This window comes from Macaca thibetana, chromosome 6, assembly GCF_024542745.1.
Source record: "Macaca thibetana thibetana isolate TM-01 chromosome 6, ASM2454274v1, whole genome shotgun sequence".
NCBI classification, from domain to species: domain Eukaryota; kingdom Metazoa; phylum Chordata; class Mammalia; order Primates; family Cercopithecidae; genus Macaca; species Macaca thibetana.
The window spans coordinates 4,432,797-4,445,982 of NC_065583.1; the positions used below are offsets into that span (position 1 = coordinate 4,432,797).

Genomic DNA, 13,186 nt, shown 5'->3' on the forward strand with positions numbered 1-13,186 from the left:
CATGAATGAATAAAACAAAACAAAACTACAGAACACTGTATCATAAACTGCAAGAAAAGGGAAACTAATCAAGGTTGGGCAGCAACCAGACATGTAAGAGTTTGCGTGGCATGTTATGACCTTAGCCATTGCAGCTTCGACTTTTAGCCGGGCGCAGTGGCTCACACCTGTAATCCCAGCACTTCAGGAGGTTGAGGCAGGTGGATCACCTGAGGTCAGGAGTTCGAGACCAGCTTGACGAACATGGTGAAACCCTGTTTCTACTAAATACAAGAAATTAGCCAGGCATGGTGGTGCACGCCTGTAATCCCAGCTACTTGGGAGGCTGAGGCAGGAGAATCGCTTGAACCCGACAGGCAGAGGTTGCAGTGAGCTGAGATCGTGCCATTGCACTCTAGCCTGGGCAACAAGAGTGAAATTCTGTCTCAAACACACACACCCCCCAAAACCTTTAGCCATTATCCTGTAGGCAATGAGGAGTCTCATTTAAAAGGTTCAGTTTTTCATCTTAGAAATATGAATATCCTTGACCTATAAACAATACAATAAGAGGAAATAAGACTCAATAGACCAGCATCACCAAAGTAGTGTGGCCCCGAGATGACTAGAACTTTAAGGCAGTGGCAATGAGATGAACAAAATTTGAAAGATGTTTTTAAAAACACAAGTGAAGGCCAGGCAGAGTAGCTCACGCCTGTAATCCTAGCACTTTGGAGGCCGAGGCGGGCGGATCACGAGATCAGGAGATTGAGACCATCCTGGTTAACACAGTGAAACCCCGTTAGCCGGGCATGGTGGCGGGCGCCAACAGCTATTTGGGAGGCTGAGGCAGGAGAATGGCATGAACCCAGGAGGTAGAGCTTGCAGTGAGCCAAGATCGTGCCACTGCACTCCAATCTGAGGAAGAGCGAGACTCTGTCTCAAAAAAAAAAAAAAACAAAAAAAAAAAACCACAATTGAAAAAGACTTATTATATAACTAAAAAGTCACATAGGCCGGGCGCAGTGGCTCACGCCTGTAATCCCAGCACTTTGGGAGGCTGAGGTGGGCAGATCATGAGGTCAGGAGATCAAGACCATCCTGGCTAACACGGTGAAACTCCGTCTCCACTAAAAATACAAAAAATTAGCTGGGCGTGGTGGCGGGCGCTTGTAGTCCCAGCTACTCAGGAGGCTGAGGCAGGAGAATGGCGTGAACCTAGGAGGCGGAGCTTGCAGTGAGCTGAGATCGTGCCACTGCACTTCAGCCTGGGCGATAGAGCAAGACTCTGTATCAAAAAAAAAAAAAAAAAAAAGTCACATAAAACAGATCATTAGCCAGTCTGGTCAATATGTTGAAACCCCATCTCTACTAAAAATACAAAAATTAGCCGGGCATGGTGGCGCACGCCTGTAGTCCCAGCTACTTGGGAGTATCAGGCAGAAGAATCGCTTGAACCCAGGAGGCAGAGGTTGCAGTGAGCCGAGATCCTGCTACTGCACTCCAGCCTGGGAGACAGAGCAACACTCTGTCTCCAAAAAAAAAAAAGAAAAACTAACAAACGAACAAAAAAACAGATGCTTAGGTTGGGCGCAGTGGCTCATACCTATAATCCCAGCACTTTGGGAGGTGGATCACCTGAGGTCAGGAGTTTGAGACCAGCCTAGCCAACACGGCGAAACCCCATCTCTACTAAAAATCCAAAAATTAGTGCCAGGCGTGGTGGTACGTGCCTGTAATCCCAACTGAGGCAAGAGAATCACTAGGAGACAGAAGTTGCAGTGGGCCAAGATCGCGCCTCATTGCACTCCAGCCTGAGCAACAAGAGTGAAACTCCATCCAAAAAAAAAAAAGAATACAAAAACAACAGATACTTACACAATGTTTATAGAAACATTGTTCAGAATGGCCAAAGGGAAACAACCCAAATGTTCTCTGATGGATGAATGGAAAAACAAAATGTGATACTTACAATACAATGAAGTATTATGTAGCCTTTAAAAAAATTAAGAGAGAGAGGGCCCGGCAGTGGCTCAAGCCTGTAATCCCAGCACTTTGGGAGGCTGAGATGGGTGGATCACGAGGTCAGGAGATCGAGACCATCCTGGCTAACATGGTGAAACCCTGTCTCTACTAAAAAAAAATACAAAAAACTAGCTGGGCGAGGTGGCGGGCGCCTGTAGTCCCAGCTACTCCGGAGGCTGAGGCAGGAGAATGGCATGAACCTGGGAGGCGGAGCTTGCAGTGAGCTGAGCTCTGGCCACTGCACTCCAGCCTGGGCAACACAGCGAGACTCTGTCGCAGAAAAAAAAAAAAAAAAAAATTAAGAGAGAGAAATTCCGAAACATACTATAGCACAGATGAACCTAGAAAACATTATGGTAAGTGAAGTAAGGGGTCAATAGGACAAATGTCTGATTCTAGTTATATGTGGTATCTAAAATAGTCAAATTTATAGAGAAAAAAAAAAAACAGAACAGACAGTGGTTACCAAGGGCTAGGGTGATGTTGGTAAATGGGTACAGAGTTTCAATTTGGGAGATGAAACAGTCTGGAGATGAAGTGGTAATGGCTACACAACAATGTTAACATACTTAATGCTACTGAACTGCCTATGTGAAACAATGAAAACATTGGGCCAGGCAAGGTGACTCAGGCCTATAGTCCCAGTGCCTTGGGAGGCCGAGGCAGGACAGCACCTTGGGAGGCCGAGGCAGGAGGATCATTTAAGCTCAGGAGTTCAAGAACGGCCTGGCCAACATGGTGAAACCCCGTCTCTACTAAAAATACAAAAATTAGCCAGGTGTGGTGGCACAGGCCTATAGTCCCAGCTACTCGGGAGGTTGAGGCAGGAGAATTGCTTGAACCCAGGAGGCAGAGATTGCAATGAGCTGAGATCCTGCCACAGCCTGGGCAACAGAATGGGATACTATCTCAAAAAACAACAACAACAACAACAAAATTAAATTTATGCTTTGTCTATTTTTTAAAAGTCAAATAACCAATGATGGGGGTATGGGAAAAATCAGAACCAATGCATTCCTAGTGGGAATCTATCCCAATTGTAAGTTGAGGAGCACAATAGATTTGTGGAAAAGTTATAAACAAATCACAGATGCTCCATGACATACCCATTATAAGTTGAAAATATTAAGTTGAATATGAAGGCTGGCCAGACGCAATGGCTTCACGCCTATAATCTGAACACTTTCTGAGGCCAAGGCTGGAGGACTGTTTGAGCCCAGGAGTTCAAGACAAGCATGGGCAATACAGGGAGACCCTGTCTGCAAAAAAAATTTAAAAATTAGCTGGGTATGGTGACGCTTGCCTGTAGTTCCAGCTACTTGGGGGGCTGAGGCGAGAGGATCACATGAGTCCAAGAGGCAGAGGCTGCAGTGAGCTGACATCGTGCCACTACACTCCAGCCTGAGCAACAAAGCAAGACCCTGACTCTAAAAAAAAAAAAAGAATAATTAGAAAATGTATTTAATACACCTAGCCTATGCTAAACATGCTCAGAACACTTACACTGGTCTACAGTTGTGCAAAATTTCTGACATCAAGCCTATTTTAAAATTAACTGCTGAGTATCTTGTATAATTTATTGAATACTACATTCAAAGTGAAAAACCGAATGGTTCTACAGGTAACTCGAAGTACCATTTCTATTTAATGTGTATCGCTTTCGCACCATTGTAAGGTCAAAAAATTCTAACTCAAATTGGGGACCTACTATATACAAAATATCCAGAATATGCAAATCCACAGAAAGTACATTAGTGGTTGCTTAAGGCAAACACGTATGGGTGTGGGAAAGATGGAGACAGAGGAAGCTAGGAAGCTAAAGAGTATGGGGTTCCATGTTAGGGTGATGAATGTATTTTCAAATTGATATCCTGGTGAAAACTTCAAGTATGGGGTTGAGTATATAAACCTAAAGACAGGATAAAGACTATCACTATGGATATGAATTCAGTTTACTGATGACAATTTAAAACTCAGAGTTAATAAAACTGTCATTCCAGACAGATGAAAAAGGATTATTACAGACTAAATATCTGTGTCCTCCTGAAATGCATTATTCTGAAGCCTTGAACCCCATATGTTGGTGTTTATAGGTGAGGCCTTTGGAGTAATTAGATTTACTAATTTTATACACTAAATATACTAAGAATACTAAATACTATTACTAGATTAGTAATAGATCCCTCACGATGCAGAGGACCTCATGATGCAACTAGCCTCCTTATAAGAAGATGCGAGAGTGAGTACTGTCTCTCTCTGCCAAATGAGGACACAGCAACAAGGTGGTTATCTACAAGTCAGGAAGACAGCCCTCACTTGGGATCTGAATTGGCTAGCACCTTCATCTTGAAACTTCCCTGTCTCTAGAGTCAAAAATAAATTGTTGGCCAGGCAAAGTGGTTCACACCTGTAATCTCAGTACTTTGGGAGGCCAAGGCGGGAGGATCACTTAAGGCCAGGAGTTCAAGACCAGTTCATGCATCACAGGGAGATCTACAAAAAATACAAAAATTAGCCGAGTGTTGTGGCGCACACCTGTAGTCCCAGCTACTCAGGAGGCTGAGGTGGAAGGAGCGCTGGAGCCCGGGAGATGGAACTTGCAGTGAGCTGTAATTGTGCCACTGCACTCCAGCCTGAGTGACAGAGCAAGACTCTTTCTCAAAAATAAGAATATTAAAATAAAAAATAACAACAAAAAATAAAAATCCTTCAGAATCCTATATACCTGCAGCATCCTCCCTTCTCTATCTCTGTCTCCATTGCCTCAAATCAGTCCAATCTAACTTCTACAATCAAACCAACAACAATAAAAAAGATTGTTCTTATCCCTAATGGACATTTTATTTGCTCTCTAGGCAACACTCAGCAAAATTGATCACATCGTCCTTCTTAAACTAGAGTGGTCCCAGCTCATGTGCAACTTCATTTTCGATGGTTTCAATTACCTGTGATACAGTACAATAAGCTATTGGGGTTGAAGGTAGGGGACAGATTCCCATAACTTTTATTACAGTATAATTGTTCTGTTTTTTTTTAAAATTAATTATTTATTTTTATTTATTTATTTTTTTGAGACGGAGTCTCGCTCTGCCGCCCAGGCTGGAGTGCAGTGGCACACGGTCTCTGCACACTGCAAGTTCCGCCTCCCGGGTTCACGCCATTCTCCTGCCTCAGCCTCCCAAGTAGCTGGGACTACAGGCGCCCACCACCACGCCCAGCTAACTTTTTGTACTTTTTTTTAGTAGAGACGGGGTTTCACCATGTTAGCCAGGATGGTCGCGATCTCCTGACCTTGTGATCCGTCCGCCTCGGCCTCCCAAAGTGCTGGGATTACAGGCGTGAGCCACTGCACCCAACCCTGTTTTATTTATTTATTTATTTATTTTTTTTGAGATGGAGTCTCGCACTCTCGTCCAGGCTGGAGTGCAGTGGCGCGATCATGGCTCACTGCAAGCTCTGCCTCCCAGGTTCATGCCATTCTCCTGCCTCAGCCTCCCTAGTAGCTGGTACTACAGGTGCCTGCCACCACGCCCGACTAATTTTTTGTATTTTTAGTAGAGACGAGGTTTCACCATGTTAGCCAGGATGGTCTCAATCTCCTGACCTTGTGATCCACCTGCCTCAGCCTCCCAAATTGCTGGGATTACAGGCGTGAGCCACCACGCCTGGCCTCTGTTTTATTATTAGTTGTTACTGATCTCTTACAATTCCCAATTTATTTTTTATTTACTTCTTCTTCTTATTATTATTATTTTAGATGGAATCTTGCTCCATCGCCCAGGTTGGAGTGCAGTGGTATGATCTCGGCTCATTGCAACCTCCGCCTCCCAAGTTTAAGCAATCCTCCTGGCCTCAGCCTCCCCAGTAGGTGGGATTACAGGCGTCCATCACCATGCCCAGCTAATTTTTTGTGTTTTTAGTAGAGACGGGTTTTCATCATGTTGGCCAGGCTGGCTTTCAACTCCTGACCTCAAGTAATCTGCCTGCCTCGGCTTCCCAAAGTGCTAGGATTACAGGCGTTAGCCACCACAACTGGCCACAATGCCCAATTTATAAATGATACCTTATAATAGGTATGTATGTACAGGAAAAACATTACATATATGGGATTCAGTACTACCCAGTTTCACACATCCACTGAGAATCTTAGAACATATCTCCAGTACATACTACTGTACTCTAGTCACATTCTACTACTTTTCCTCTTCCATCTGTTTCATCTGATTCTTTTTCATCATTCTTTTTCGGCAAGCTCAGTCTCTTCCATATAGATGTCAAATGATGCGTTCCTCAACGTACCTTTTGTCTCATAGTATCTTCTGTCCCAAAAAATCTCACCCATGCCTTGCCCATGGCTCCAACTAATATGAACAAGAATATGTCCTTTCTGAGTTATAGATACTCCAGTGTTCTCTCAGTAAATGACAATCTACACATCCATCCAGCGATGAAACTAAAAACGTGGGAGTCATCCTGTGATACGGAAACCTAAGAACTGAAAGCCTCAGGACTTCATTCTCCCTCATTCAACATTATCCAATGCATTACTACATCACATGCATTTTACCTCCTAATCTGTTTTTATTTTCTATTCACAATTTTCATCACACCATAATCACTAATAATGACTTCTTTAACCGTCTCTTTTTACTTATTTGTGGTCCCCCTCTAACACATGTTCAAAAATCCAGCCACAGTGAATTTTTAAAATGAACAGATCAGATCGTGGCAGTTCCTGCTAAATACCTTTTAATTATATACATTGTTACTGAGATAAAAATAACAAAAAGTTTTAACAAAGTCAACAAGGCACTGAACATTTTGTCCCATACCTACTTCGCAGCCTCATACTGTGCCACCCTCCATTACTCTGAGAGCTGCAGATTTCTCAGGGCTGGGGCACATACTAATTGATGTTCCTGGAACCATCTTCTTCTCTCTTCCCTAGTTAACTCCCAACTCATCCTCTCAAGTAACAGATCAGAGATAACTTTATGAGCAAACACCACTGGATGAAAAGTCCAGGTCAGTTATCCCTGTTACATCACTGAACAGGCATCAAAATTATTCCTTGGACAGACTTCTCAGTTAAGTAATAATGCATTTGATTATTTTCTGGGGTCTTGTCCCTTATACTAGATTCTAATTTCTCATGACAGCAAGCAGTATTGATGTATGGCCCAATAACGGATCCTAAAACCTAGCCCAGTACTCAATCTATACAAGGTATTTACTATTTGTCAAATAAATAGCATGGACTGAACTGGTGTGCATAAGAAACACTATAAATAGGCTGAGTGCGGTAGCTCCCTCCAGTAATCTCAAGCATTTTGGGAGGCCCAGGTGGGCAGATGGCTTGAGCCTAGGAGTTTCAGACCAGCCTGGGCAACAAGGCAAAACCCTGTCTCTATAAAAAAATTAAAAACTAAGCCAGGCATAGTGGCGAATGCCTGTAGTCCCAGCTGCTTGGAAGGCATAGGAGGGAAGATTGCTTGACCCTGGGAAGCTATGGTTGCAATGAGTCATGATCACGCCACTGCATTCCAGCCTGGGCAATACAGCGAGACCCTAAATCAAAAGAGAGACGAAGAGAGAGATACACCCTAATGAGTAAGAAACCAGCAGTCATAGGACAGGGAGGTTAGAAAAGGAGCACTAAAATAGTTTTCCAGTAGTAGAATTTAAATATCCAGACAGGTCACTAAGGATAAGGTATCAACAATTTTTTTTAATTAAAGAGAAAGGGTCTCATTGTGTTGCCAAGGCTGGTCTCAAACTCCTGGGCTCAAGTGATCCTCCCACCTCGGGCTCCCAAAGTGCTGGGATTATAGGCATGAGCCACTGTGCCTACTCAAGGTATCAAATTTTTAACACACTATTTTTTTCTTTTGAGACAGAGTCTCGCTCTGTCGCCCAGGCTGGTGTGCAGTGGTGTGATCTTGGATCACTTGCAACCTCCGCATCCCGGGCTCAAGCCATTCTTCTGCCTCACCCTCCCCAGTAGCTGGAATTATAGGAGGATGCCAACACACCTGGCTAATTTTTATATTTTTAGTAAACACAGGGTTTCACCATGTTAGCCAGACTGGTCTCAAACTCCTGACCTCAGGTGATCCGCCCGCCTTAGCCTCCCAAAGTGCTGGAATTACAGGTGTGAGCCACTGTGGCCAGCCAAGAAACTAAAATTTATAAAGGTTTTTAGGCACTTCACTATTCAAAATATAAAATCAAATCCAGGAATTCTACTTTGGAGAAACCATCCTTTAAAAAAAAAAAAAAAAAAAAAAAAAGGCATGGTGACTTACACATGTAATCCCAGTACTCTGGAAGGCCAAGGTGGGAGGATCCCTTATTAAGCTCAGGATTTCAAGATCAGCCTGGGCACTATATGCAGACACTATCTCCACGCAAAAAAAAAAAAAAAAAAAAAAAAAAAAAAGCCATGTGTGGTGGCACACATCTGTGCTCCCAGCTATTCAGGATGCTGAGGTCGGATGACTGTTTGAGCCCTGGAGATCAAGGCTTCAGTGAGGCGCAGTTATGTCATTACACTCCAGCCTAGGCAACAGAATGAGATTCTGTCTCAGAAAAATAAATAAATAAATGAATAATAAAAATATGAAAAAAATCTCCACAAAGTGGAAAAGGCAAGCTGCAAAATATACAGTGTTCTGTCTGTGATAAAGGAAAGATGTGGAAGATGACTAAGAAGTATATATTTAGTCATGTAAATAAAAATATAATTTACATGAAAAAACATTATATATATATATAAATATATTAATATCAGCCGGGTGTGCTGGCTCACGCCTGTAATCCAAGCACTTTGGGAGGCCAAGACCAGTGGTTCACTTGAGGTCAGGAGTTTGAGACTAGCCTGGTCAACATGGTGAAACCCCGTCTCTACTAAAATACAAAAATTGGCTGGGCGTGGTGGCACACACCTGTAATCCCAGCTACTCTGGAGTCTGAGGCAGGAGGAGAATCGCTTGAACCCAGGAGGCAAAGGTTGCAGTGAGCCGAAATTGCGCCACTGCACTCCAGCATAGGTGACAGAGCGAGATTCCGTCTCAAAACAAAACAACAACAACAACAAAAATTAGTATCAATTGGTTGCCTGCTGAAAGGAGTGAAGAATGTGGCAGATCACAGCAAAGTAGAGAGTAAGCTGATTTTTCTGAATCTCATCAACATCTGACTTTCACAACCTAAAATACATATACTAAAACTAAAATAAAATCACTGCCATCCTAACAGAAAAAAGGACAGCTCAAATCAAGTTTCAGGCCAGGTGCAGTGGCTCACGCCTGTAATCCCAACACTTTGGGAGGCCAAGACCAGTGGTTCACTTCAGGTCAGGAGTTTGAGACTAGCCTGGTCAACATGGTGAAACCCCGTCTCTACTAAAATACAAAAATTAGCTGGGCGTGGTGGCACACACCTGTAATCCCAGCTACTCTGGAGTCTGAGGCAGGAGGAGAATCGCTTGAACCCAGGAGGCAAAGGTTGCAGTGAGCCGAAATTGCGCCACTGCACTCCAGCATAGGTGACAGAGCGAGATTCCGTCTCAAAACAAAACAACAACAACAACAAAAATTAGTATCAATTGGTTGCCTGCTGAAAGGAGTGAAGAATGTGGCAGATCACAGCAAAGTAGAGAGTAAGCTGATTATCAACATCTGACTTTCACAACCTAAAATACATATATTAAAACTAAAATAAAATCACTGCCATCCTAACAGAAAAAAGGACAGCTCAAATCAAGTTTCAGGCCAGGTGCAGTGGCTCACGCCTGTAATCCCAACACTTTGGGAGGCCGAGGAGGGAGGATCACCTGAGGTCAGGGGTTCAAAACCAGCCTGGCCAAAATCGTGAAACCCCCATCTCTACTAAAAATACAAAACCTGGCCCAGCGTGGTGGCTCACGCTTGTAATCCCAGCACTTTGGGAGACCCAGGCGGGCAGATCACGAGGTGAGGAGATCAAGACCATTCTGGCTAATACGGTGAAACCCCATCTCTACTAAAAATACAAAAAAAATTAGCTGGGCGTGGTGGTGAGTGCCTGTAGTCCCAGCTACTCGGGAGGCTGAGGCAGGAGAACGGCGTGAACCCAGAAGGCGGAGCTTGCCACTCTGAGATGGCGCCACTGTACTCCAGCCTGGGCGACAGAGTGAGACTCCGTCACACACACACACAAAAAAAAAATTAGCCAGGCATGGTGGTAGGTGCCTGTAGTCCCAGCTACTTGAGAAGTGAGGCGGGAGAATCACCTGAACCCAGGAGGTGAAGGTTGCAGTGAGGCGAGATCATGCCACTCACTGCACTCCAGCCTGGAGACAGAGCAGAAATTCTTCTCAAAAAATAACATAACATAACATAACATAACATAACATAACATAACATAACATAACATAAAAAAATAAATCAATCAATCAAGTTTCAGCCCCATCCTTTAGAGTAATTTACAGCTAAGGTACCTGAGATTCAAACACAACAATCAACTGAAAAATAAACAATAGCATTTAAAGGAAATACTCCAAATCAAAATTTTAAACTTCAAAATTATTAATAAGAACCATTTACAATTGTTTCAGATTTATATTATCAAAAATGATACAAACCTGATTAAAGTAGAAATATGTAAATATACTAAAAGGTGATTCTGGACAATGTAAACATTAGAGAAATGGCCTAACACCTTCCTGGCATCAACAAAATAACTGAGAATGTTTAAATCAGCCAGGTGCAGTGACTCACGCCTGTAATCCCCATACTTTGGAAGACTGAGGCAGGTGGATCACCTGACATCAGGAGTTCAAGACCAGCCTGGCCAACATGGCGAAACCCCATCTCTACTAAAAATACAAAAATTAGGCCTGGTGCAGGGCTCATGCCTGTAATCCCAGCACTTTGGAAGGCTGACGCAGGCAGATCAACTGAGGTCGGGAGTTCCAGACGAATCTGACCAACATGAAGAAACCCCGTCTCTACTAAAAACACAAAATTAGCTGGGCGTAGTGGCACATGCCTGCAATCCCAGTTACTCAGGAGGCTGAGCCTGAAGAATTGCTTGAACCCGGGAGGCAGACGTTGCAGTGAGCCGAGATCACGCCGTTGCAGGCTGGGCAACAAGAGCAAAACTCCATCTCAAAAAAAAATCAAAAATAAAAACAAAAATTAGCCAAGTGTAGTGGCAGGGGCCTGTAATCCCAGTTACTCAGGAGGCTGAGGCAGGAGAATCACTTGAACTCACAAGCCAGAGGTTGCAGCGAGCTGAGATTGCACCACCACAGACCAGCCTGGGCAACAAGAGCAAGACTCTGTCTCAAAAAAAAAAAAAAAAAAAACGAGAGGTTTAAATCATAGAGTAAAACAAACTTTTAAAAGCCCCAAAAGATAAAACATGTAATACCAATTCATTCACAAAATGCTCCAAGGAAAAAAATACATTATTATTAAAGATAACAAAATTGAGTTATTCTAAAAGCAACTGCCTTTAACATGTATAATCACTGCAAGTATTACCTTTCATTTTTGAATGTGTGTTAATCAACGGATCAGAACAAATCCTGCAGGGCCACCATGGGCGTCTCTTGAATTTTGCCCAGATGAGATCTCCAACTTCATACTTCAGTGGCGTAGACTTTTTCTTAGCTTGACACTTTAGACAGACAAAACATGGGACATCGGTAAGAATCAAAATCTTTTGAAACAGTATTATCATTCTTATTAGCCTCCTGAAAAAGCAATGTATGAAAAATTGAGAATGAAAATACTCTAGTCTAAAAAGAATTACAAAATAAGTACAACTAAATTATTTCATCTTAATTGTTCATAACATAGCCCTTTATACATAGTTCTCAATTTATAATTGTTTTATATAATGAGTCTATCCATATTCTGATAATAAAATTAAGCTGGCTTTATTTTTAAAGAACTAAAAACAAACACAATAAAGAAAATCATCCCAAGGAAAAGATATCCTTGATCTAGTCCTTGGATCAAAACACAAAGGGGGGGGGCAAAATGAAGAAAAAATTATAGAAAGAATTTTTAATAATATTAAGAGATTTCAGACCCTTCAGCATGTGATATTCTATGTTTTTCTTTTTTTTTTTTTTAGTTGTATTTTTTTTTAATTTATTTATTATTATTATACTTTAAGTTGTAGGGTACATGTGCATAACGTGCAGGTTTGTTACATATGTATACTTGTGCCATGTTGGTGTGCTGCACCCATCAACTCGTCATTTACATCAGGTATAACTCCCAATGCAATCCCTCCCTCTATATGTTTTTCAAATCAATATTTCTATTAGTATATTAACAATAGTAATAGCCAGGAGTGGTGGCACACGCCTGTAATCCCAGCTAACACTTTACTTTCAGACATAAGCCTCAGAGAAAATAGCAAAGTATTTTTCTAAATACTCATAGAAGTTCAATCTCCGGCCGGGCACGATGGCTCAAGCCTGTAATCTCAGCACTTTGGGAGGTCGAGGCGGGCGGATCGCAAGGTCAGGAGATCGAGACCATCCTGGCTAACACGGTGAAACCCCGTCTCTACTAAAAATACAAAAACCTAGCCGGGCGAGGTGGTGGGCGCCTGTAGTCCCAGCTACTCAGGAGGCTGAGGCAGGAGAATGGCATAAACCCAGGAGGCGGAGCTTGCAGTGAGCCGAGATCGCGCCACTGCACTCCAGCCTGGGGGACAGAGCAAGACTCCGTCTCAAAAAAAAAAAAAAAAAAAAAAGGCCGGGCGCGATGGCTCAAGCCTGTAATCCCAGCACTTTGGGAGGCCGAGACGGGCGGATCACAAGGTCAGGAGATCGAGACCATCCTGGCTAACACGGCGAAACCCCGTCTCTACTAAAAACACAAAAAAATTAGCCGGGCGAGGTGGCGGCGCCTGTGGTCCCAGCTACTCGGGAGGCTGAGGCAGGAGAATGGCGGGAACCCGGGAGGCGGAGCTTGCAGTGAGCTGAGATCTGGCCACTGCACTCCAGCCTGGGCGACAGAGAGAGACTCCGTCTCAAAAAAAAAAAAAAAAAAAAAAAAAAAAAAAGCCGGGCACGGTGGCTCAAGCCTGTAATCCCAGCACTTTGGGAGGCCGAGACGGGCGGATCACGAGGTCAGGAGATGGAGACCATCCTGGCTAACATGGTGAAACCCCGTCTCTA

The 13,186-nt window shown here is 43.2% G+C and overlaps 1 protein-coding gene across 7 annotated transcripts in view; it reads right to left on the reverse strand.

Annotated features, from left to right (window-relative positions):
- NSD1 (nuclear receptor binding SET domain protein 1) overlaps positions 1 to 13,186 on the reverse strand; it is a 178,691-nt gene that overhangs the window by 101,996 nt on the left and 63,509 nt on the right. For all 7 annotated transcript variants that reach the window (XM_050793152.1, XM_050793156.1, XM_050793155.1 and 4 more), the window contains one exon: positions 11,532 to 11,667. In XM_050793152.1, the coding sequence (XP_050649109.1) occupies positions 11,532 to 11,667 (136 nt within the window). The remainder of the gene's footprint in view (positions 1 to 11,531; positions 11,668 to 13,186) is intronic.